The following is a 22,661-nucleotide window of genomic DNA, read 5'->3' as shown; positions in this document are numbered from 1 at the left end:
GCCTGCCATATAGCTATTGCATATTGCTAGCATGAAACATGTGCAAAACCTGCCATTCATGGTATGAAACTCAGATGTAATTGTGTAATTTGCAGATTTATACTGGTGTTTCCACTGTGATCCTTGTACTAGGCTTTACAAATTTAATTAAAATAATTCACAATTAAGGGGCTGGAGAGATGGACCAATGGGTAAAAGAGTGCATGCTGCCGCTACGGAAGACGTAAGTCCAGTTCTCAGCAACCAAGTGGTGGCTCACGAATGTGTAACTACAGTTCAGGGTACCAGATGCCCTCTTCTGGCAACCAAAGGCACACATGTGGTGCATAGACTCAGTACATGTAAAATGCTTTACACATAATCACAAAAGTGAATAAAGCTCTAAATAATATCAAGTTAAGTATTTTGTTGTGGTAAAATACAGATGACCTAAAATTCATCGTCTTAACTACATTTAAGTACACATTTCAGTACAGTCATCACCATGGTCTACCCCCATAGCCCCTTTCATTTGTGAAAATTAAAATATTCCCATTGAATAATAATTCCCTATTCTCTGACAACCATAATTCTACATTCTGGTGCTGGAACTTCATGTACTCTTAATATCTCATGTGACTGAACTCATGTAGTTTTGTATTGTTTGTTATTAGCTCATTTTGCTTAGGATATCTTCAAGGCTTATTCATGTTATAACATATATAAAATTCTCTGCCGTTTTGAGGTTGGATAATATTCCGCAGGAGATAGAAAAGGTTTCTGTTCTAGGGGTAGAGTTCATTTGGTTCCTATGTATTCTCCTTTGGATAGCTGCTGGTCTAGGCCTTTAAGAGTTTTGTTGATAATTTTATATTAGATTTCATGAGGAATAGTGATCTGTAGCATTCATGTGTTTGTCTGTATTCTCATGACATGAATTAAGAGCAATTTCTGATGAATTGTTGTCAGTTCTTTAAAGGTGAAGTCTTCATGAGACAATCATGTTCTCTGCTTCTCTATAAGAGAGAGAAAACCTGTCTGATGGGCTACTGCTAGGATTAAAAAGATTCCATGTGTGAACTGTGTATAGTAGGTACTTCCAAATGACAGTCACAGAATGAAATGTGTTTCTGATATTCAGCTTTTAAAAGAGACTTTCAAGATCTTTCTGCATCTGTATTTCCAGGTGGTAGCATTGATGAATAGCCCTACCGTCTATCAGCCTGGCTTTTCTTAGGGAGAGCTGGAGACGAAATGAGTCCCCACAAGCTAGAGAAACTTCTAGAAAATATGTTCTACATCCTCCTTCTTCCCTGATGGATGGCTAAGTCTATTGTGATTCTCCTAGCAATGAGAACATGAATATGTGTCTAGGGAAATGATGTGGTCACCTGTTCTGCCCTAGAGTATCTCTGATGCTCATAAACATGAACCAGGGCAAGGGCTCTTCATCCTTGCTGTGGCAGATCCCTTGTCAATGTGTTTTTACTTGGTGTCACAGTGGATAAAAGGAAGTCGATCTTGAGAACAAGTGTAAACCTGGCTATAACTTTTAAATATGTTGTTATTGTGTTTTCATTTTAAAAAGTGTGTTTATTCCCAGCATGCTGCTCTTTTAGATTTGAGGACAATATATCCTTATTGCAAAGCATTCTCAGAGTTTTCACAGTAGAGGTATTTTAAACATACTTCTAACAATATTCATATTATATAAATTAATATCTGTTTTAAGAATAAATATCTGTTTAGTAGTACTTAAACTGAATCCTATATGAATATTCAATAAGAATTCACATTGAATCTCCTGGTAGGAAGCAGCCCCCATGGAATCACAGGTGGACACTGCCCAGTTTTGCATTGAGAACGTATTGTCCTTTGAGGGAGAGTTCAAAAGACCTAGACAAAGTACACTCCATATATGATTGTACTTGTAGGTATTTTTATCTTCTTAATTCTTTCTTGATCTCCTTTCTAAATATTCTACTATATACACACATATAAGTCTTTAGTTATGTATATGTATATATTATATACTAGAAGCTACATAGCAGGGACAACATGCTTCCCCCTCAAAAAGTTTGGTGACCACAACTTGTATTATACATTCTAAATACATCCATTTTTCTGAAAGTTTTGTGACTTCACTTTTCTTTAGAACTAAATCATATTCTACTTTACATCTGTGCTAAGTTTTCATTTTCCATTCATTTGTTGATGGACATCTAGGTTGTTTCCATTTCCTAGCTATAGTGCATAAGGCAGCAAAAATGATGGGATGCAAGTACCTCTGTAGTAGGATGGGGAGTTCTTTGTGCAGGAGTGAAACAGCTGGGTTGAGTAGTCGTTCCATTTTAAATGTTTTTGATTTCTGCAGTGGCTCTTCAGCAAAACTGGCTGGCACATCTGTGTACATCTGTGTTGTCCACTGACACATTTCTAGGGAAAATGTACAAAGAGGTGGAGTCATAGACCTGTGTTCAGACATAGCAAATATTGCTATATTAGTATCTAAATTTGCCCTTCCACAAGATCAGCGCCTGAGAGTTCTGCTTGCTCACCCTGAGTTCCTGGGACATCTGTTTCATGGGCTTAGCTGTTTTCTGCAGATCCTCAGAATGGATTTTCACGCTCTACCTTTACGTCTATTTCCAGAAACCCGGTTCAGGTACCAGTGCTTTGTGAGCCTCCCAGCCTCGCTAATTTAGGGTGTGTGCTCTTCTCTGTGGTATAAATACCCTATAGAGTGGACCACTTCCTGCCTCATGGCAGTGAGGGGCTGTCTGTGGTGTAGATGAGTTTCTTGAGAGCAGGCCTCACTAGCACAGTTGCCTCACAGAGTAGGTCCTCAACAAATACTGTGTCATTTATCATTACAGGGGAATCCAGCAATGACATTCCAAACTTTACTGTGTAAGAGATACATAAATCTTTCCAGTGTGACCTCTGCAATGAATGATTGACACTAATTTTGTGTGTATGCAATAAGATGCTGCTCTGTGCCCAGACTGCCCTACATCTCTGTGTAGTCAGCTGATCTCCTATTCACCCAGCCCACATGGTTCACCCTCTAGGGCAGTGGTTCTCAACCTTCCTAATGCTGCTATCCTAATAAAATTCTCATTTTGTGGTAGCTTCCAGCCATAAAATTATTTTGGTTGCTATTTCACAACCGTAATTTTGCTATTGTTATGAGTCATAATGTAAATATCTTTGTTTATCATGGGGTCACAGGTTGAGAACAACTACCATTGCATGTCCAAATACTGAGCTACCACTTTAAATTCATTTGTGATTTTGGTTCTATTGATCTAGGACTCATAATTCAGCTTGGGGACTGCTCTTTGTTAGGGGAAATGGAAATTTGTTTGCTGATTCACAAATATTGCCCCATTTTTGTCATTAAGCTGGTTTTATAGCATGGCTCAAAAAACGGTACTTCCTAGGGGAAGTATGGAGTTACTGCCTGCCTTGTGGACTAAGCAGGAAGGAGGTGGGATTCTATCCTACTGTGGTTAGGAAGGAAGTCCGAAGACTGTGAGGCCTGGCAATTGTAGACCCTAATGTGCTTGAAGGAAATGCCAGCCAGGCCACCCACAGTGCTCCTGATCTCCAGCCAGCTGCCCATCAGACCAAGCACTGCAGGGAGTGGAGTCTACCATCCTGGTGCTCCATTCCAGATCACAGAGGGGAGCTAGAGTGCACTAGAAAATGAAGCCTTTTCTAAAGGGAACTTTTAAAACCTTTAAGTGAAAAGGTTTAACCCACAGCAGAAGAGGATGCCTTTGTCCCTGCCTCTCACTCCTCCAACCAGTGATGCTTTCCTTGTGTCCTGTTGACACTTGTCTTCACCTTTCAAACTTTGTAAGTCCTTGCTTTGGACCAGGCCTCACTTGGCATGTGGAAATGTTCAGGGAAGGGGACTCTATGAAATATAGTTCCCTGCAGGACTGCAGGACCATGGTGTGACCTGAGAGCATCGAAGCACTGTCACGTCAGAGCCTGGCTGGGGAGCAAAGGAGGAAGGCCTCTGGCATCTAATACAGGCTGTGACTGTGCTTAGACTTTTTGCTGTTTATCCTTGAATGTTGATAGCAACCTCCTGAATAACATCTTCTTCAGGATACACAGCTAGAAAGATGTACAGCCTGGCTTTTACCTATGTCTGCAGGAACTCAAAGCTGATGTGCTACTTCCCATGAAAGAAGGCGAGACCTGATAATGACTTGACTTCCTGTTTGCTTGTTTGGAGTAAGAAATAAAAATTTAAATATAAGACTACAGAAGTGTGACTCTTGAGCATTCCCCCATAGTTTCTGCTTCAGAAGACAGGCAGCCTTAGGATGGCTGAGCAGTGACTCACAGGGACATTGCTTTTGACCAGAGCCAGCCTGCTGCTGCTTTGCTCAGTGCTGAGCCTGGGTTTCCCTTCAGCTGTGGCCAGAATTAAAAGCTCAGCAGGAGGCTAGAGGCTGCATAGAGCTCACCCTGGGAGCTGGTAACAAGCCAGACTCCACCCAGGTTTGTATTCTTTAAAAGGTAGAGAGATCTTGAGTTAGGAAAGAAGCTGTTCTCTGTGCTGGGACACAGCAGCAGAGCCCTTTGGGGGTTGAGTCAACCTTTTGTGGTCATCCTAACTTCATGTTCTGCTCTTGCAGTTTACCCAAAAGATGTCTTCCCAGATAATTGCCTCACATAGATTCACCAAGCCTTTTCCTGATCCCATTTTACATGTCAGTCCTCTTTAAGTTCTCTCTCCTTGGCCAATTGCCTTTTAAGCTAGTGAACACATGCTATAGTCATGCTTTTCGGTCGGAAGGCCCTTAAGACTATACACATGGCTAGCCTGTCGGGTCTCTATTTGTCCACCATAGATAGCCACTAGATAATAGCTAAATTCTTTTCCTTTGGGGTGAGGTCGGGGCTGGAAAGTAGTTTTAATTAATTTCTTTCATAATGGAAATAGTTCATGAACATATTATTTAAAGTTACCTTACTTACAAAGAACGATACAAATAAACCTCCAGCTTCCCCAAGGGTTGAAATCCCTTCCTCCATTTGTGCTCCTGAAAAGCAATATTTTAAGACTCTTGACTGTTTCTTTTTTCATTTTTTTCTTTTGTTTTGTTTTTTACCTCCAGTCATGAATTAATGCAGAAATATTAAGCTACACAAAATAGGGATGTCCTGTAATACTTTATCGAGGGAGAAATCACTTACGTGAGAAGCCAAGAAAGTCGAGAACCAAAGGTCCCACACTGTTCTCCGGGCTGCATCCAGAACCCAAAGAGAAAGAGTCTTCTTTCCCTAGCTCTTTTATCCCCTGTACGTTCTTCGTACCTGTGACCACACCCAAACGGACGTGGTCTGCGCTACGGATATGTAGATCTCTCCCTACAATTCCCCTTTTAGTCTAAAGAAAAAATTTAGACTTAAAGTTTTGTCAATATACAAAATGTCTCAAACATATATAAAGCATATATACATAGAAGATGATAAATTATAATCTATCTGTGTCCTATCCTAAGCATATCTACCCATCTAAACCCTAAACTTACCTGAAAGAGATGTCCAAGTCTGAATATCTCCTTCCAATCCCAACCCTAAATAATTACAAACTAACTAACAGGTGTAATGTCAACAGTAGGGAAAGGGGGCGTAGTATTCTCAGAATTACTTCCTGCTGAAATGGGACAATGAAAACCTCATGGGATCCTGTAGGAAGAAAATGTTAGTGTAGTGGAAGTCCCGAGTGGACCAGCCACAACATTTGTACACAGTCTCTGTTTGATGGGAGGTCCTTGATAAAAGTTCTTGACCAAAGTTCTAATGTTGATTGAAGCTCTTGTCTGAAGCTCTGGCCAGGTCGTAGAAGGTGCATCATATCAGTTAATTAGTCTGGAGTTGTGTAGAGCGATGTAGTCCCATACCGGTTTCAGGATGTAGAACTCTCCCTACGAAGGATCAACACTCCTGCAATGATACTGCTCCCTTCTCCCTCACTTCCGAAGATGAAGATGGTCTCTCTGCTCCTCGCCTGCGCTCCCATTGTCGTGTCTGTGCCTATAACCTCAGTATGTTTATGTCATGCTGTTTGTTAGATCTCACTGGGGAGCACAGAGAGCCATGTCCACTTCAGCATTTACCTGTGCTGAGCTGGAGCTGCACACCTGGGTTCTTGACACAGGGCCTCCTGGAGATCTCCTTGCTGCTATCATGTTTTGTTTGTTTCCTTGTATTGCATTCCTATTTCCTAGTTTTCATTCCTACCCCTCTCCCTGATTTATGCTTTCCTTTAGTGGAATGGCTCTTTAGTGAGCTTAGGGAAGAACAAAAGAATTGTAACCTTAATAGTGTCATTTGAAAACATCACTATTGGACCTTTTTATCTCATTGATAACGGAAGGTACCCTTATAGGTTATTTTATGAAATAAATCTCAATTAATTGCGCCATATTTTTCTAATGTCTCTTTTCTCATATGGTGTGTAGCCCATCTTTGCCTGTCCAAAGTCAGAATCCTACAGTTCCCTCTCGTGACACTTGTGTGGGCCTCAGTCATTGTACTGGTTTCCAGTGGTCTTTTTATTCTGGAGACACATCCACACACATCTCCCTTCAGAGGTTACATCCTGGCTGTCAGGTTCTTTGGTGAAAAATAGAGGACACAGGCTGGTGTATTAGCCAGCTTTGCATGATTATAATGATGTACTGGATACTGGGCACCTGTAAGGCAAATAGAGGTTTGTTTAGCTCAGAGTCGATGAACACATGGGTTCCATTAGTTGGCCTGTGAAGACAGCAGATAATGGCAGCACATCATGCTAGGATCGTGTAGTATTGGAACAAATGGCCATGTCAAGCTAGACAAGAAGAGAGATTGAATGAGAGCAATAGTGCCATCTTGGGGGCCAAACTCTTAACTTTTGGGGGATACAATCCATATTCAAACCTTACTAGTTGTTTAGTACACATGGTGAGTGCTATGGAATCCTACCTTCAGCATGGTCAGCTATTCTTTTCTTAAAAGAAACCTCCTGGACCCCCATGCCTTTTCTCTTCCGTCTAGAGAAACAAGGCTCTAGTTTCCATTTTCTGTTACATCTTAGAAAGCTTCTTCCTCATAGAAACCAGAACGCGTGAGCCATGCTTCCTCTCCCAGATGACTGTCCCTCGTGTCATGCCTGCAGCAGACATGTTAACCCTGCACACACTGCTTTATGTTGGCCTTTGCTGTCAGACACATGCCCACTGTCGCAGGCCTCACTTTCATAGATCATGAGAGAGAATGGTGTTAGGAGGCTGTTTACTCATTAAGCAAGTGAACTAGGAGGAGGATGAGGGCAGAGTTAAGAGGGGGCGAAAAGTGTGAAGAAGAGGAGTCAGGTCTGCTTAGGAGAGAAAGGATTTAGTGCTCCAGACTCATACATAATTTGGTGCAGCAACCAGGCAAAGATAACATTATAGGACTTTCAATGTCTTCTATTCCTGTTCCCTAGGTTCTTTGTCAGTTTTTTTAAATCATTATTTTAGAAGAGCATTTTGAAACTATGCTAATGGTAGTTTAGCAGTATGATGATATTTTTCAAGGGCACAGGCGTTTTATCCATCCAAGGTTCTTAAAAAAGCTGTGAGTGCACAAATGAATAGGAAAGACAGTCTCTTCAAACATGTAGATGTAGAAGTTTTTAAGAGTATTTGAAGAAATAAAATCTTATGACTTTCTTTTCCTGAAGACATAGACTGTATCAATATGTTCTTAAGTAATTAGTAAAACAATAGGTTTCTGCATAATTTAACAACATTTAAAAAGAATTTGAAACTCAGAAATACTATATCAAACTGTTTAACATTACTTTTGAAAAGCAGAACTTAGTAAAATCAAAACAGTCATAAATCAATAACCAGTATTCATAAAAGATGTTCATTGTGGATGAAGCATGATTGAAGGGGTGTGGCTGCCTCTTAGGATATCATTAGCATGGTTCTGTGGTGCCCACTTCCCTTCTCTCTTTCTGTCACCCTGTCCTTATTTTCTGGGGTCTGCTGTTTCCCTTTGTGAATGTTGTTGCTGGTCCTTCTCTAAGTCCCGCGGTCTAGGGTCCGGTCCTAGCAGTGACATCGTACTTTCCAGTTCTAACCGTCTCACTGACTCCATGCTCTGCAGTGAGAACTTTGCAGCAGGTGCTATCTCCAGCATCTCAGCCCTGGCTGCCTGTAGACAAGGCTGTGCAGGTCTACTCCAATGAATAGATGATTACAGAGCATTCCCACTTCCTCAAATGTAACATGTATTGTAGACTTTTTAATAAAAGCTTGAGGTGAATAAAAGGAAAAATTTGTGGATTTTTTTTGTGGTCACTGCCAGCTTTGCATGTGATATTAGTGCTGCTTGCCACTGCGTAACTTATGTAGTTCAAAGCTCAATGATGCTTTCCCATGGACATTTGCCTTTGCAGTGCCCAACCTTGTGGGCCTTGTTTCTGTGTCTCACTATAGTCTCCCATTCCGGCATTTCATTTGACTCTAATTGTTCATATAACTGACTTTGACTTCAATTCATTATACACTTTGCAAATATGGATAACTTCTCTCATTTCCACTCTATGCCTTGAAAGCCCAAAGGTCAATATAAGCCTATTTGAACTGTACGTTTTGGGTCAAATGATGGTCCCTGAATGCTAAAAGCACTTTCACTTTCAGCTGTGTTTTCCTCAAGGGTTTTCATGCAGCTATCATTGTGGACTCAATCCTACTTAATTTGTAATCAACTCTGATAATGAGTGCAACACCCAGAGTCAGTCAAAGCATAGTCTTGATTAGTAAGTTACTAACATGACTCCCTCCACTAACACTGGGGCTACTTTCTAGGCACCTTCCTATGAAAACAAAAACAGAAAAGGGATAGGGAGGTAATCGTTGAGAAGCAAAACCAATCTTGAGGTGACATGTTTAAGAGAAGTAATTAGATATTTTAATGAATGTAGTATTTTATTCTTAGTTGAGAAATCACTTTGAAAATGGCTTTATTTTATACATGTTATAATCAAAATGAAGCCTAGGCCCACACTTCTTGAGTTCACCATCAACCCGTATCTTAATCCACAGAATCCTAGAGCTAAGACATGAAACAGGAATATAACTTGGAGATGAGCAGATAGTCCAGCTATTTCAAGAATGCTGTTTATAGCCAACCATGCCCCCAGAGTCACTATAGCAAGGAGAATGGAAAAATGTGGGGACAGCATCCCGAGCCCATGGTGCTGCCTCATCAAGACCTAAGTTTTGCCTTGCTGTGGAATTCTACTTGGATCTTAAGGGAAAGATTAGAGCTGATGTATATTTGGTTGCCCACATATTGTATGTGAAGTCTGTGAACCCAATGAAGGTACAGCTTTAGGAGCTGAGTGAGTGTGTGTAGGCTGGTTTGATCCTGGGTTCTCTAGTCCTCTCTGTTCTCGTGATGTAGTGTTTGCTTCTAAAGGCTGTTCTTTCTTTGTCTCCAGCGTCCAGAGCGAAGCTCAGCATGATCAACACAATGTCAAAAATCCGTGGCCAGGAGAAGGGGCCAGGCTACCCTCAGGCAGAAGCACTGTTGGCAGAGGCCATGCTCAAGTTCGGCAGGGAGCTGGGCGATGATTGCAACTTTGGTAAATAGCCTTTGTCACACTGTGACTCTCCATGGAGGTCACAATGCTGGTAAAATGCAACTCTAGACATCACTAGTCAACTATTTTATATTTCAGCTCTCAGTCGTAGATGTTAGACATGGTGCCTAAAATGTGATTTTAGGGTTGCTAATGCATAAAGTGATTTGTCTAAGGGCTTTTGTCCTTTTTCTCTAATGGGACCCCAGCCTTGACAACAGTTTTGGCAGACATACCCAGATGCCTTGGCACTGTACCAGGTGTATCTGGCAGGAGTTGGGTTTAGAGACAGAGTGAGCAGTCACAATCAGCATGATTTGCCACCCTGCCACCTGGGCTTTCTCTGATTAATCTGCTGCTCATTTGTATATGGTCCCCCTGATTCTACATCCCCAGACAAAATAGCATTTATTCCATCTCTTTTATCCTCTGGCTCCCGGGACCCTAAACACCTTCTGCCTTTACCCCTCCTCTTTGATACCTGACCTTTCTGGACCCTAGTTCTCCATTCTTGGTATCTGCTCCTGCTAAAAGCATTGTGCTGCAACTTACCTGAACACTAGCATTTATCACAGAGGACCGAGAACCTTCCAAACTTCTTCTCAGAGTAAAGTGTTACATTCTTCATAAGGAGGACTATTCCTCCCTATAAAGGACTATGGAGCCTGGCTTTCAGAATGGTCTTTGGTAAAGAGGAAAGCTACTGTTGTTGTCTTGAGAGCACCACGGGCTCCCTCTTTGTCTCTGCTGTCTTCATAGGGCAGGGGCAATCCCTACATTGCCATCTTGAAGGTTGTCATTGCAAAGCCACCCGGTCTTTGTTCATCGTGGAGTGACATCTTCATTTCCCCCCTCAGGTCCAGCTCTTGGTGAGGTAGGAGAAGCCATGAGGGAGCTCTCAGAGGTGAAGGACTCCTTGGACATGGAAGTGAAGCAGAACTTCATCGACCCCCTCCAGAATCTTCATGACAAGGATCTGAGGGAGATCCAGGTCTGCGAAGTTCCTCTTCCCAAACACGTGCAGAGTTTCCTTTCCTCAGACAGCGCTTACTGGGTTACCCAGCAGTACGCACACACATGGCTTCTCAACAGCCCCACAAGGCAAAAGGAACCAGACACCGAAGGCTCTTCAGTCCACTGCCACAGCTCAAGCTCGGTTGAATAGTCTTGACACCATTTTCTTTTTTCTCCAAAAGGATGTCCTTTATCTGGGAATCTGTACATTTGTTAATATGAATGATGGGTCAGGCTGATGTGACCCTTACATACTAGTTGTACTTTTCTTTAGCTAAAAATAAGTAGCTACTGTGTCACTTAAAGCACATTCTTATATTTTCATGATTGTTGTTGGAATTGAGAAGAAATGACCACTCCTTCTAAAACACGGAGAACAGTTGTGCTATTGCTGATAAATTCAACTGGCTTTGCCTCTTTCTGACTGAGTTCAAATGCTTTTTAAGAACCCTCCTGCCCAAAGGAAACACACGCACTTAGGATAAGAGTATGAGTTGAAGGTAGGAAATGTTGCCAGGGGAGGAGGCTCTAGAACATTGGCGTACCCTCCCTTCCCAGGCCCTTACTACTCCTGACTGTGTTTTCTTCCTCCCTCGTTAATACACACTGAAGAACAAGGGGGAAATCACTCTTTTCTCTTCCCTATTAGTCATGGAATACTACAGTTGTTAGGGCCCGGGAAGTGGGGGGATGCTATTGATTGTTAAGGAAAGACAAGACAAAACAAACCCTCCTTAACCTGGTCCCTAGGGAGATTGGAAACCTTGTTGCAGATAATGCCAGAAGGGATCGAAAGGGGTTTGAGGGGCATTTGATGAAATATCTTCCAAGATCCCTTGCAGTTTGCTTTGTGACTGAGATGTGTCATCTGTCCATGGAGAGGCTTTAAGATAAGTCATCTGCCCCCTAAAAGCCTCCTCTGTCAAATGGGGCACTTGATGAGACATAGATTACTAGGCTCAGCCCTGGTTATTGTGACTCAGGTAGGCAGGGATCTGCATTAGGTGCTTCTGGTAAACTAGATCAGTCAAAAAAGAAGAATTTCATTACTTCTACCTTGAATTCAGAGAAAGGGGCTGTCCTTTGCTTTCTTTGAGATTCTCTTGAGGAAAAGGACTCGTGGGCTCAGTGTGTACCCTCTCTTGAGGAGGGGTGTGTGAAGGTTGCATATTCACATTTCCTTCTTGTCATTTGATAGAATAGGCATACTTTAATGTGACTTTGGCTTCAGATGCCAAATCAAATCTTTCCATGATTTGCTTCTCATTCTGAATTATTTTTAAAAGTGTCACTACACAGTTAGCCCTTTGAAACACTATCTTTGCTGATGCAAATGCCTATTTCTCCAGTGACAAACCATTTCAGACACAGCCAGTCTCATTTTGGAGGCTCCTGGGAACGTAAGGGGAAAGAGATACAAGCAGGCCTTTTCCATAATATGCCCTTTTGAAGCATACTCTTGCCCTTAACTTTTTCAGCATCACCTGAAAAAGCTGGAAGGCCGGCGCTTGGACTTTGATTATAAGAAGAAACGACAAGGCAAGATTCCAGATGAAGAACTTCGCCAAGCACTGGAGAAATTCGATGAATCTAAAGAAATCGCAGAGTCGAGCATGTTCAATCTCTTGGAGATGGATGTAAGCTACTCTCCTCTGGGTTTTCATTTAATTTTACCATGAAGGCACAGCACCGATGTGTTGAAAGATGATACATCGTGTAACATGCTCCTGTCTGGTTACTCTAAGTGATGAGAACACATAGATGACTGCTTCTTTTGAATAATTTGTCATAAACTAGACATAGAACTTTGTATATTAATGAATTTTAAACTGTTACCAATAGTGCAGAGATAAAGAATGCCTGTGATAACCCAGGAATAGATCCATCATCTTACAAACTACAGTTTAAATATAGAGCATATTGATCTAAACTAAAGTACATTCAGAATTTCGTATTCAAAATTATAGGATGGTCAATATGAGGAGTTGATATTTTCACTGAAAAAATATACAAAATGAAATTAATTATTATAGCATAGGGACTATGTTCAGGGCATTGTTGGGATGTTTTAGAATTGTTTCTGCATCTCCAGAGTGTTAAATTATCACTCCTGGCTTTGGACATTAAATTCCGTTGAGTTCTTTCAGCTGCAAAGCCACCTGAACAGTCCTTTCATCCTTATTTCGCACATGTAGAGATCTGAAAAGCCAGCTTTCCTGTCGTGGTTCATATCCACCTTTCAAGTCCATCAATGCAGCTGCAATGTTTGCAGGATTTTACTTAGTCATCACTTTCATTGGCAAGGAATCTTCAGAGAAAGCCGGAAGGATATATATACACAGGTGGTGTAGGTGCAGTATGCTTAGCTGGAGATCAATAGGAAAGGGAAATTATCCATTAGGGAGATGATTGAGGCACAGATGTCCCACATATACCTCCTGAAATTTGGGGGACCAGAGAAGCTGGAAACATGCCTCAGGCCAATTCTAAAAGACTAAGAATGGATGGTGATGATGGGCTAATTCATTCTGTAGCCAGAGGCTAGAGAGCTTACCAGAAGAGGAGAGCAAGCCCCACGGATGGAGACCTGGAAGTTCTGCTGTTCAAAGGCAAGAGAAGCAGAATCTCTGGCCCCAGGAGAGAGGAGATTGAATCTCTTTCTTTTGCCATTTGCTTTATTTGAACCCTCAATGGACTGGGCAGTGTCTACTATGTTAGATATGCACAGCTCATCCTTGGTCAGTCTTCTGCTTCAAATGCAAGTCTCGTCTGGGAAGCATCTATGGCAGACTTGGCCAAGGAGCATGCTTTGTTAGCTTTTTGAGAATCCTTTAAATTAGCCAGGTTGTCATCCAAAATTATTCACCACATTACCTAGTCGGCTTACCTCCTAAGAGGCAGGGAAGGCATGTGGGACATGTGTAGTCCTCATCATCCAGAGACAGTGTGGGTCTGTCTACAGACGCCTTTTGTCCTTCTGACCACTCAAGTGTAATACTGTAAGAAACTCCATCAGTGTGTCTCCTTGTACCCTGGGCCCTCCTCCTCCATCTTTCAACTCATAGGGACAGCATTCATTGCCCTTCTTAAGTTGGAGGCTACTACTAGCTTATTCAAGGCACAAGACACCCAAAAGTAAGGCTGCTTAGAAAAGTAGGCAATTAACTTTAAATCCTACTTGGATCAGGCTAAGAGGTCAAAAGGTTTATTCCATCCTACAGTATCTGGAGTGAGAAATCAATTTTCCTGTTTTTCATTACCAGCAGTTATTACAATGTAAAATGATGCTTGGATTTTACATTGGCTGCTGGAGGCAAGAAGCTGAAATCTTTCTTTTATTGGGCTTCAGTAAAAGAAGCTACATCCTATCCAGAAAGTTTATAGTTAAGCACAAAACTGTTTAATGAAAGCAAGGAGACCTTCTCAAGCATACTTGTCGCTTCTCCTGATGTACTGCATACAGGGTCCTAGACATATGAATGGTCTCATATCCAAAGTCAACTTAGAACCTGTAGAACCATGGGTGTGCTCATGGCAGGCTGCACAGTCATTGGCATCCCCAGTATCTGGGCTGTATGCTGTACACTGCTTCAAGACAGTAACCTTGTAACTGAAGGGTAGTCTCCCCATCCTTCTACAGATTGAACAGGTGAGCCAGCTCTCTGCACTTGTGCAAGCCCAACTGGAATACCACAAACAGGCAGTGCAGATCCTGCAGCAAGTCACTGTCAGGCTGGAGGAAAGGTAAGTTATACTCCCTGGGTTTGTTACCTGCTAGAAAATGATGTGCAAAGAAACAGAAATAGAAGACTCCATTTGGAGATGAGCTTCTGCCCAGGCCCCAGCTAATCCAGCACAGGCACCTTGTGGACTGACTGCTTGATTTTAATTGCACTGTGCCTTGTCTTACTTTCTTTTGACTCTAATCCTGTGTTTATGAGATGCTGATATTGTATATTTGCTGCCATGGGTTGGTACACCTGAATTCTGTTGGTGACGGTAACTGATTTGCTGAGAAGTATTCTGTATGGCTCCCATGCATATAAGCACTTTGAAAGAGCTCTGTGGACCAAACAGATGAGCAACACTGAGAGGCTCAGAGAGGTGACGCAATGACCAAGGGTCTCACACAGTGGTGCAGGTGGTGCACACAGTCGAGCCTAACCTGTTTGGAAGCCTGTGTCTTTTCAGTCTTGTGTTTTCTTGAATGATAATACAGAAGTCTGCTTCCAGAGAGGACTGCTTCTATGTGCCTGTTAAGTCTCCTTAAATCTGCCTCCCAGCAAGCTGTAGTGATTCTCTATGTGAGCAAGGCTCTGCGTTGTGAAGTACAGCCTGAATGAGTGTATGCTGTGACCCTGTGCTATAATACAGGTGTGCCTTTACCAACCTCAGATTGAAGTATATTCTCATAAAGGAAAGGGGTATAATCGCCCTCACCTCCAGAACAGCATAGCTTAACATTGAGTGTACTGAAGATTGTGGTGTGTGCTGTGATTACATGGCTGATTATGCTTGTGGTGCCTAGCCCTGGGAGAGGACATTATGCTACAGCTAGCCTAAGAAAATATCAGAGTTTGGAATGTGGTTTCTATTGCTTTGGAATCCTTTTTGCATCACTATAATGTCAAAGGAATATTGAAGTGAATCATTGTAAGGCAGGGGCCATATTGACTACACTTATTAAGCCAGGTGACCTTATTATTAACCAGGGACTTTACTATTCTTGCTTTATTTAGCTAGATAAAGGAGGGTTGCTTTGATAAATAACCATATCAAAGAGTTTCATGGCAACCATTGTGGTTAAGATTATGTCCACAGTAAACTCTCCTTGGTGATCAGGGGCAGAATGTCCAGTGAAGGCTCTGGTCACATGCTGCATCCTGGAGATGTCACCTGTTTTCCATTGTTTTTCTCTAGTTGGTCTTCGCTTTGCCTCAGAACCTTCTTCAGTTGGTATTTTTTGCATAAATCTTTGATGCACTCTTGTGGAAGTGTGTCTAATACTGAAGTATCTATGATGGAAAGGCTTAAAACCAACGCATCTCACATCTGTTGAAAACAAAGGAAATGTGCTCTTTTTTATATCACAAACATGTTTGAAATAAGTATAATTCTAGAATTGCCATACCCCTAATCTTTCTCTCCTTAAAATAAAATATAATTGCCTTAATGAATCCCTAAAACTGGAAAATATGGGCAGAATCCACTGACAGGCCCTCCCTTTTCCTGTTTTCTTCATTCCTTCCCCACTCTGATCTCCATCTGTTCATTCTCATTTGCTCATGACCACTCCTCTTACCCTACCTGCAAATCTTCTCAGGATCTGCACAAAATAGCTTTCTTTCGCATGTTCTCTTGTAGACCTGTGATCTCCTTCCTTAAACCATTCTCCAGCTTCTTTATGGATAAGTGAACTCTCCATGCCTCTAACCTCTGCCCCATGTACTTGATCTCTTTGTGGAAATCTGTGTGACACTACTGTCTATAGTGGTCAGGGGTGCCTGCTCTCACCTCTACAGCGCAAGCTGCTTTGGAGCAACAACTGTGTCTTGTGCACTTTTGTGCTCCTGGCCCCTGTCATGGTGCCTATGAGCTTAGATTACTCTGAGTGCAGGAGAGGGAGACGGAGAGAAAGGGCGAAGACAGTGAGGACAAGATGAAAGAGAAGCTTCCCCAAGAACACGTTGCATGCCTGTGGAAGACCAGACCAGGGCTTCTTAGTACCCTTTCCACTATGTCATAGCAGTTTTCTAAGTGAGCCAAACAGTTCCTGGATCTTACTGCCTTTCTAGTCACTTTCTAATGGGCTATATAATTCTCCATCTCCCCTTTTCTTTGTGATACAGAATAAGACAAGCTTCATCTCAGCCAAGAAGGGAATATCAGCCAAAACCACGAATGAGCCTAGAGTTTGCCACTGGAGACAGTACTCAGCCCAACGGGGGTCTCTCCCACACAGGCACACCCAAGCCTGGAGGTAAGCAGCTGAAGGCTACAAATCCCTTTTCCTGGGACTTGGGTTCACCCGTAGACCATGGTGAAAACATTGAGAGCATTCCGTTTCCCCTGCTCAAGAACTGCACAGCAATCTGCTCCTCACGAGAGGGTTGTCAGGCAGGAACTCTGTTCATGGACGTTTCTGCCCTTGCCACACCATCCCACTTTCTTTTCCTTCTCTCTGGAACTTTCTCTGCTTCCTGTTTTCTCTCATGCTCTGGTTCACAAGGGCTTCCCACCACACCTAATTGATCTTCCTATTTTTTATATGGTTTTTAGAGACAAGGTTTCTCTCTGTAGCCATGACTCTCCTGGAACTCACCTTAGAGTTCATGCTGGCCAACAGAGACCCATCTGCCTCTGCCTCCTGAGTGCTGGGATTAAAGGCTTGTGACACCGCCGCCTCGCAAACACTCAGTTGTTTTTCACCCTCCTCTGTAGTTGTATATCATACCATAACTTCTCCTGCCTTTTCCTTCTGCCGTGAGTCTGCTGAGGAGGGACTATATGCCCCTGGACGGTGTGCGCGCACATACATCCCCTCTCACCCACAGACGGCAGCTCCAGGAAGCATGTGTTTGCTTATATCTGCAGATGGAGAGATTACAAGCCTCAACACCTGCTCTGTTTTCTTTTTACTCTGTACTGTAGACCAGTCCATCATTTCATGAACTGTGGTCAGCATGATGACAGCTACATTTTTCCCCCCCAGGAAAAATGATTGTACCCACTAATTCAGTCTCTCCATTGCCATGATCATTCTCAGCTACCTACATACAAATCAGACCCAGGTTTTCTCTTCAGGCATTTCCAGCTGCGAAACTGTCTCGGTTAAAGAAGGGGGGGTCCATCTTACATGGGATGCAGATGTTAAAGATCCACAGCTTTATCCCATTCTCCTGATTCACTGTGTTAGAGAACTTTTCATACCACGCTGTTACGACATGAGGAAGAGGGTGAAGTCTGAGCCTCTGTCCAAGCTCGGAGTGCCCAGTGTTACCCAGTGTGGGGCCCAAACAGCAGTGGACCTAAACTTCATTGAGTAAATTATCTATGACTGCACTTCTCCTTGCCCAGAAAAAGACATACATTTAATTTTCTCTAAATAAAAAAATAAATTATATTGTATCCCTTTTAAGATAGCTAGTGTGGGGCCCATAGGCACTTTGATATTTGTATTTATGTGTATGCTGTATTAATATGTTTACTCATTTAAAATGGATCTCTTTTATGATAGAGTCCATTTTTATTAATTTATGCAATATGCATTATATTATTACTGTAGGCTGTGTTTTTTACCCAGTACTCACGTGTGTATATTACATACCAGTTCACCAAATACAGGCTGTGATTTTTAGAATGTTTATCATTTGATGGCACAATAATTTAAAGCAAATTCTGTTAACTATAATTTTGGATGAAGAAGTAAATAGAATGCCTGAGCCAGGTCACACAGAGAAAATTCCTGGACCTAGTACTTTATGTTGCTATAGCAGTTCTCAAGGATCTGCAGTTGTCAAAGAGTGAGAGCTGACCCATGATTCTGAGGTTTTAGAATATTGTCTGTGTAACTAATTAGACTGCCTTAAAAGCACTAAGATGAATGGATTTGGCCATATCTGTGATTAACTTTAATTTAATTATTAACTCCAAAGCCCTTGCTTCCACATCTCTCCACATTGTCAGGAAGATGAACTTAATGAACTCTGTTATAATTACCACAAACATACAAGTAACCATTTTTCATACTGGAAGTATTAACCAAGAGTGTTCAACGACTCCTAAAGCTCTAATGGAACGTAGGGAGACTGGTATAGACAAAGATGCCTTGTAGTGGATACTGGAGCATAGGGAGACTGGTGGGTGCCTTGTAGTGGATGCTGCAGCATAGGGAGACTGGTGGGTGCCTTGTAGTGGATGCTGGAGCATAGAGAGACTGGTGGGTGCCTTGTAGTGGATGCTGGAGCATAGGGAGACTGGTGGGTGCCTTGTAGTGGATGCTGCAGCATAGGGAGACTGGTGGGTGCCTTGTAGTGGATACTGGAGCATAGGGAGACTGGTGGGTGCCTTGTAGTGGATGCTGGAGCATAGGGAGACTGGTGGGTGCCTTGTAGTGGATGCTGCAGCATAGGGAGACTGGTGGGTGCCTTGTAGTGGATGCTGCAGCATAGGGAGACTGGTGGGTGCCTTGTAGTGGATGCTGGAGCATAGGGAGACTGGTGGGTGCCTTGTAGTGGATGCTGGAGCATAGGGAGACTGGTGGGTGCCTTGTAGTGGATGCTGCAGCATAGGGAGACTGGTGGGTGCCTTGTAGTGGATGCTGGAGCATAGGGAGACTGGTGGGTGCCTTGTAGTGGATGCTGGAGCATAGGGAGACTGGTGGGTGCCTTGTAGTGGATGCTGCAGCATAGGGAGACTGGTGGGTGCCTTGTAGTGGATACTGGAGCATAGGGAGACTGGTGGGTGCCTTGTAGTGGATACTGGAGCATAGGGAGACTGGTGGGTGCCTTGTAGTGGATGCTGCAGCATAGGGAGACTGGTGGGTGCCTTGTAGTGGATGCTGGAGCATAGGGAGACTGGTGGGTGCCTTGTAGTGGATGCTGGAGCATAGGGAGACTGGTGGGTGCCTTGTAGTGGATGCTGGAGCATAGGGAGACTGGTGGGTGCCTTGTAGTGGATGCTGCAGCATAGGGAGACTGGTGGGTGCCTTGTAGTGGATACTGGAGCATAGGGAGACTGGTGGGTGCCTTGTAGTGGATGCTGAAGAAAGATGAAGATCAGAGGGGAAATGAGTGACTGGGAGAGGGGAACAGAAAGCTGGTGGGTGGGGCAGGCAGTAAGTGCTGCTGGTTAAATACCGTGTGATTTTTTTTGTGTTCTCTCTGCCTCTGATTCTCAGGTGCCCAAATGGACCAGCCCTGCTGCCGTGCCCTGTATGACTTTGAACCTGAAAATGAAGGGGAACTGGGTTTTAAAGAGGGTGATATCATCACACTCACTAATCAAATTGATGAGAACTGGTATGAGGGGATGCTTCATGGCCAGTCTGGCTTTTTCCCCATCAACTATGTAGAAATTCTGGTTGCTCTGCCCCATTAGGATCTTATGCTGGCTGGCTCACCTCCTTCTGACTCAGATAGTTAAGTTTAACCACTGCTTTGGTAATGCTGCTTCCAACACATCATGAATGCAGGCCGCAGTGGATGAGTCATCAAGCCCACACATGTCCTGGGTTGACCTGTGTGCTCCTACAGTTGACCCGGTGATAGACGGTATCTTCCAAGGCCAGTGGCCTGGCACATGCTTTAAAACTTCATCTGAGACTAGCCAGCGGTCACAGAACTGCTCTTCACACAGTTCTCAGGAGGGTGTGTTTTCTGAAAATGTATCTGTGAGCCACATCACAGAAAAACTCTCCTCATTGAAGATATTGTCTCTCACCCAGGGGCCATCTCAAGGTCTCGAGTTCTCCATGTACAGAGGAGAAAGTCCTTTCTGTTGCACTTTCCCTTCCTAAATGTGTGAGTCACAGAATTGATGTGAAGCATCCCCCACCAGCAAATCGTCTGCTGGCCTAAGCAACCTGGGCATTTGATGCCGGCAGCAGAAGTATTAATTGCCCAAAGCACTTACTTTTGTTCTCATCTATCTATCTATCTATCTATCTATCTATCTATCTATCTATCTATCTATCATCTATCTATCCATTCATCCATCTAGCTATCTCTTCATCCATCTATCTTCTATCATCTATCTATCCATCTATCATTTATCTCCTACCTCTGAGACATGCTAGTTTTCTTCCCTCCCTGCTGTTAAAGCACTAGGGATCTATCTTCTGTCTGTCTACCGTCTATCTATCTATCTATCTATCTATCTATCTATCTATCTATCTATCATATATCTTCTACTTCTGAGACATGCCAGTTTTCTTCCCTCCCTGCTATTAAAGCACTAGGGAGGCAGGGTTCCCATTTATTTCTGAGTGAGTTGGTGAGCATTCTGTGTATTGTCTGAAAAGAGAAAATTCTCCAGGATGAATTGGGAAGAATCTAATCTCCAAGCTCAGATTCCTTGCTGTATAGAAGCTGTGTATATACGTAGCCCATTTCTGAAGGATACAGAAAGGGGGAACAGCTGTCTTCCCTTCTCTGTTTATTTACCCAGGAATCAGTCCATTTCCTGAGTCCCTTTGCCACAAAGACATAGGAGAGAAACACTAGTAAGCATTCCCCACATCTCCATAGAACAAGACATAGTGACCGTCGCTCCTGCTCCCTCCCACTTTTATCTTGTTTGTGTTCCTTGAACATCATTTGTGTATATTCTGCCCTCAATGAGGACCAAATAAAGATGATTTTTGTGCTTAGCAGTTTAAGTATGTGGCTGCACATAAACCCTTTCTAACTTACAGTCATTACTTTAACCCTTCTATCACATCTTCATTTTGTGTGTACAGTGCTGTGCAAGCTGATCAGTGTTGTTTTTTTGTTTTGTTTTCTCTGGCTCTTTTCCCTTTCAGTCATGGAAGTCCTGTTAGGCACCCAGAGTTATATTTATCTAGCTGTACAGGCTATTTCAGAGGTTTAATGTGCTGCTTCCGGAATGCCACTTGCAGTAGTGGATCACGTGGAGTGAAAGGCAAATCTTCCTGCTTAATGTATAAACTCACCATGGGAAGCGTTGCTGTTTCCAATAAATATTGCTGAAGACGAAACAGAGGGCTCTGCCTCTTCCTTACTTGTCAGTTCCTTGGTCTGACAGTGGGTGGACTGGGACTCCTTTGATCTCCATTGCCTTTGAATGCAGCCAGTCCAGACCTGATCCCAACCTCATCTCCAGCTTGTTGTGTACAGGAGGAAGAAGTTCCAGAAACAAAATGTGAGCTAGTTTAGGCACTGGCAGCAGTAATTCCAGGAAGGAGAAAAACCTGGGGGAGAGGGTAAGTAAGAGAAGAATGTTGCACGGTTTAATAAACAAATGGTGATGTCAACAGGAGAACACAGTGTTAAAAAGAAGAAATAAAATATGTTGGCCAGACTTTTGGCTTTTTTTGTTTTTAATACTCCTTTATTTTAATCTATCTAACTATCTATCTAATTTCTACCTCTTATTTCCTTCTTCAACTCCTCAAGTGTCCCCCCCCCAATACACCTTTTGACCAACTTCAAGTCTTTTAATCCAGTTAGTGTTGGGCATGTGTGTGGGTATGGGACCATGCATGAAGCTTAGGAAACCACTGGTTACCAAAACTTCAAAAAAGAAGGATTCTTCCTTTCCCAGCAGTATCTACCACTATCTACAGGCTACAGTCATTTGGGAAGAAAAAAAATCAATTAAGAAAATGCTTCCATAAGATTGGCCTGTAAGCCAGCCTGTGGGGCATTTTCTTAATCAGTGATAGGTGCAGGAGGGCCCAGCCTAGTGTAGGTGGTGTCTCCCCTAGCAGGTGGTCTTGGGGTACATAACAGAGAGAGCTGAGGCAGCCAGTAAACAGCACTCCCCCATGGCCTCGGCATCAGTTCTAGGCCCTTGCCTTGCCTTGAGTCCCTGCCCTGATTTCCCTGGCTGATGAACAACAGGCTGTAAGAGGAAGTCGATTTTGGTTGTGCTGTGTTCTCATAGCAGCAGAAACCCCAACTAAGACAAACATTGTACTCCTTTCCCCAGAGACTCCCAGATTCTGGCAAGTTTGGGAAGCACTAGGCTATATGTAAATATTTTTAAATTAGCAGGGTGCTATTCACTGACATACTGACTTTTTTTTTTTACCATTTTCCTTTGACTTCTCAAAGCAGTTATATCTATGGGTTGATTCTATATGATTTTACAGGTGTATTTCCACCTTCACACAGAAGGATACCACAAACCCAAGACACGCTTGTGACAGATGTGTGCTGAGTATCCTCCTATCTGGATTTCCCAACTTGCAATCATTTGTCAGTGCTTTCCTGGTCACTCTGTCTTGTGATGCAACCAGAGAAAGCAATGTACAGCAGGGCCACAATTCCCATATGGGGCTCCT

General features: G+C 42.9%; 1 protein-coding gene across 1 annotated transcript in view; it reads left to right on the top strand.

Annotated features, from left to right (window-relative positions):
• The window catches only part of Sh3gl2 (SH3 domain containing GRB2 like 2, endophilin A1), a 184,923-nt gene extending 163,570 nt beyond the window's left edge, over positions 1 to 21,353 (top strand). Inside the window, exons 4-9 of the mRNA XM_040757204.1 lie at positions 9,482 to 9,625; positions 10,480 to 10,613; positions 12,115 to 12,273; positions 14,277 to 14,380; positions 16,486 to 16,616; positions 19,536 to 21,353. Coding sequence (XP_040613138.1) covers positions 9,482 to 9,625; positions 10,480 to 10,613; positions 12,115 to 12,273; positions 14,277 to 14,380; positions 16,486 to 16,616; positions 19,536 to 19,735 — 872 coding nt within the window. The 3' untranslated portion in view covers positions 19,736 to 21,353. The remainder of the gene's footprint in view (positions 1 to 9,481; positions 9,626 to 10,479; positions 10,614 to 12,114; positions 12,274 to 14,276; positions 14,381 to 16,485; positions 16,617 to 19,535) is intronic.
• Positions 21,354 to 22,661: the final 1,308 nt, after the last annotated feature.

Source organism: Mesocricetus auratus, unplaced genomic scaffold (assembly GCF_017639785.1).
Source record: "Mesocricetus auratus isolate SY011 unplaced genomic scaffold, BCM_Maur_2.0 Super-Scaffold_100014, whole genome shotgun sequence".
NCBI classification, from domain to species: Eukaryota; Metazoa; Chordata; class Mammalia; order Rodentia; family Cricetidae; genus Mesocricetus; species Mesocricetus auratus.
This window is presented reverse-complemented; position numbering and strand designations above follow the sequence as displayed.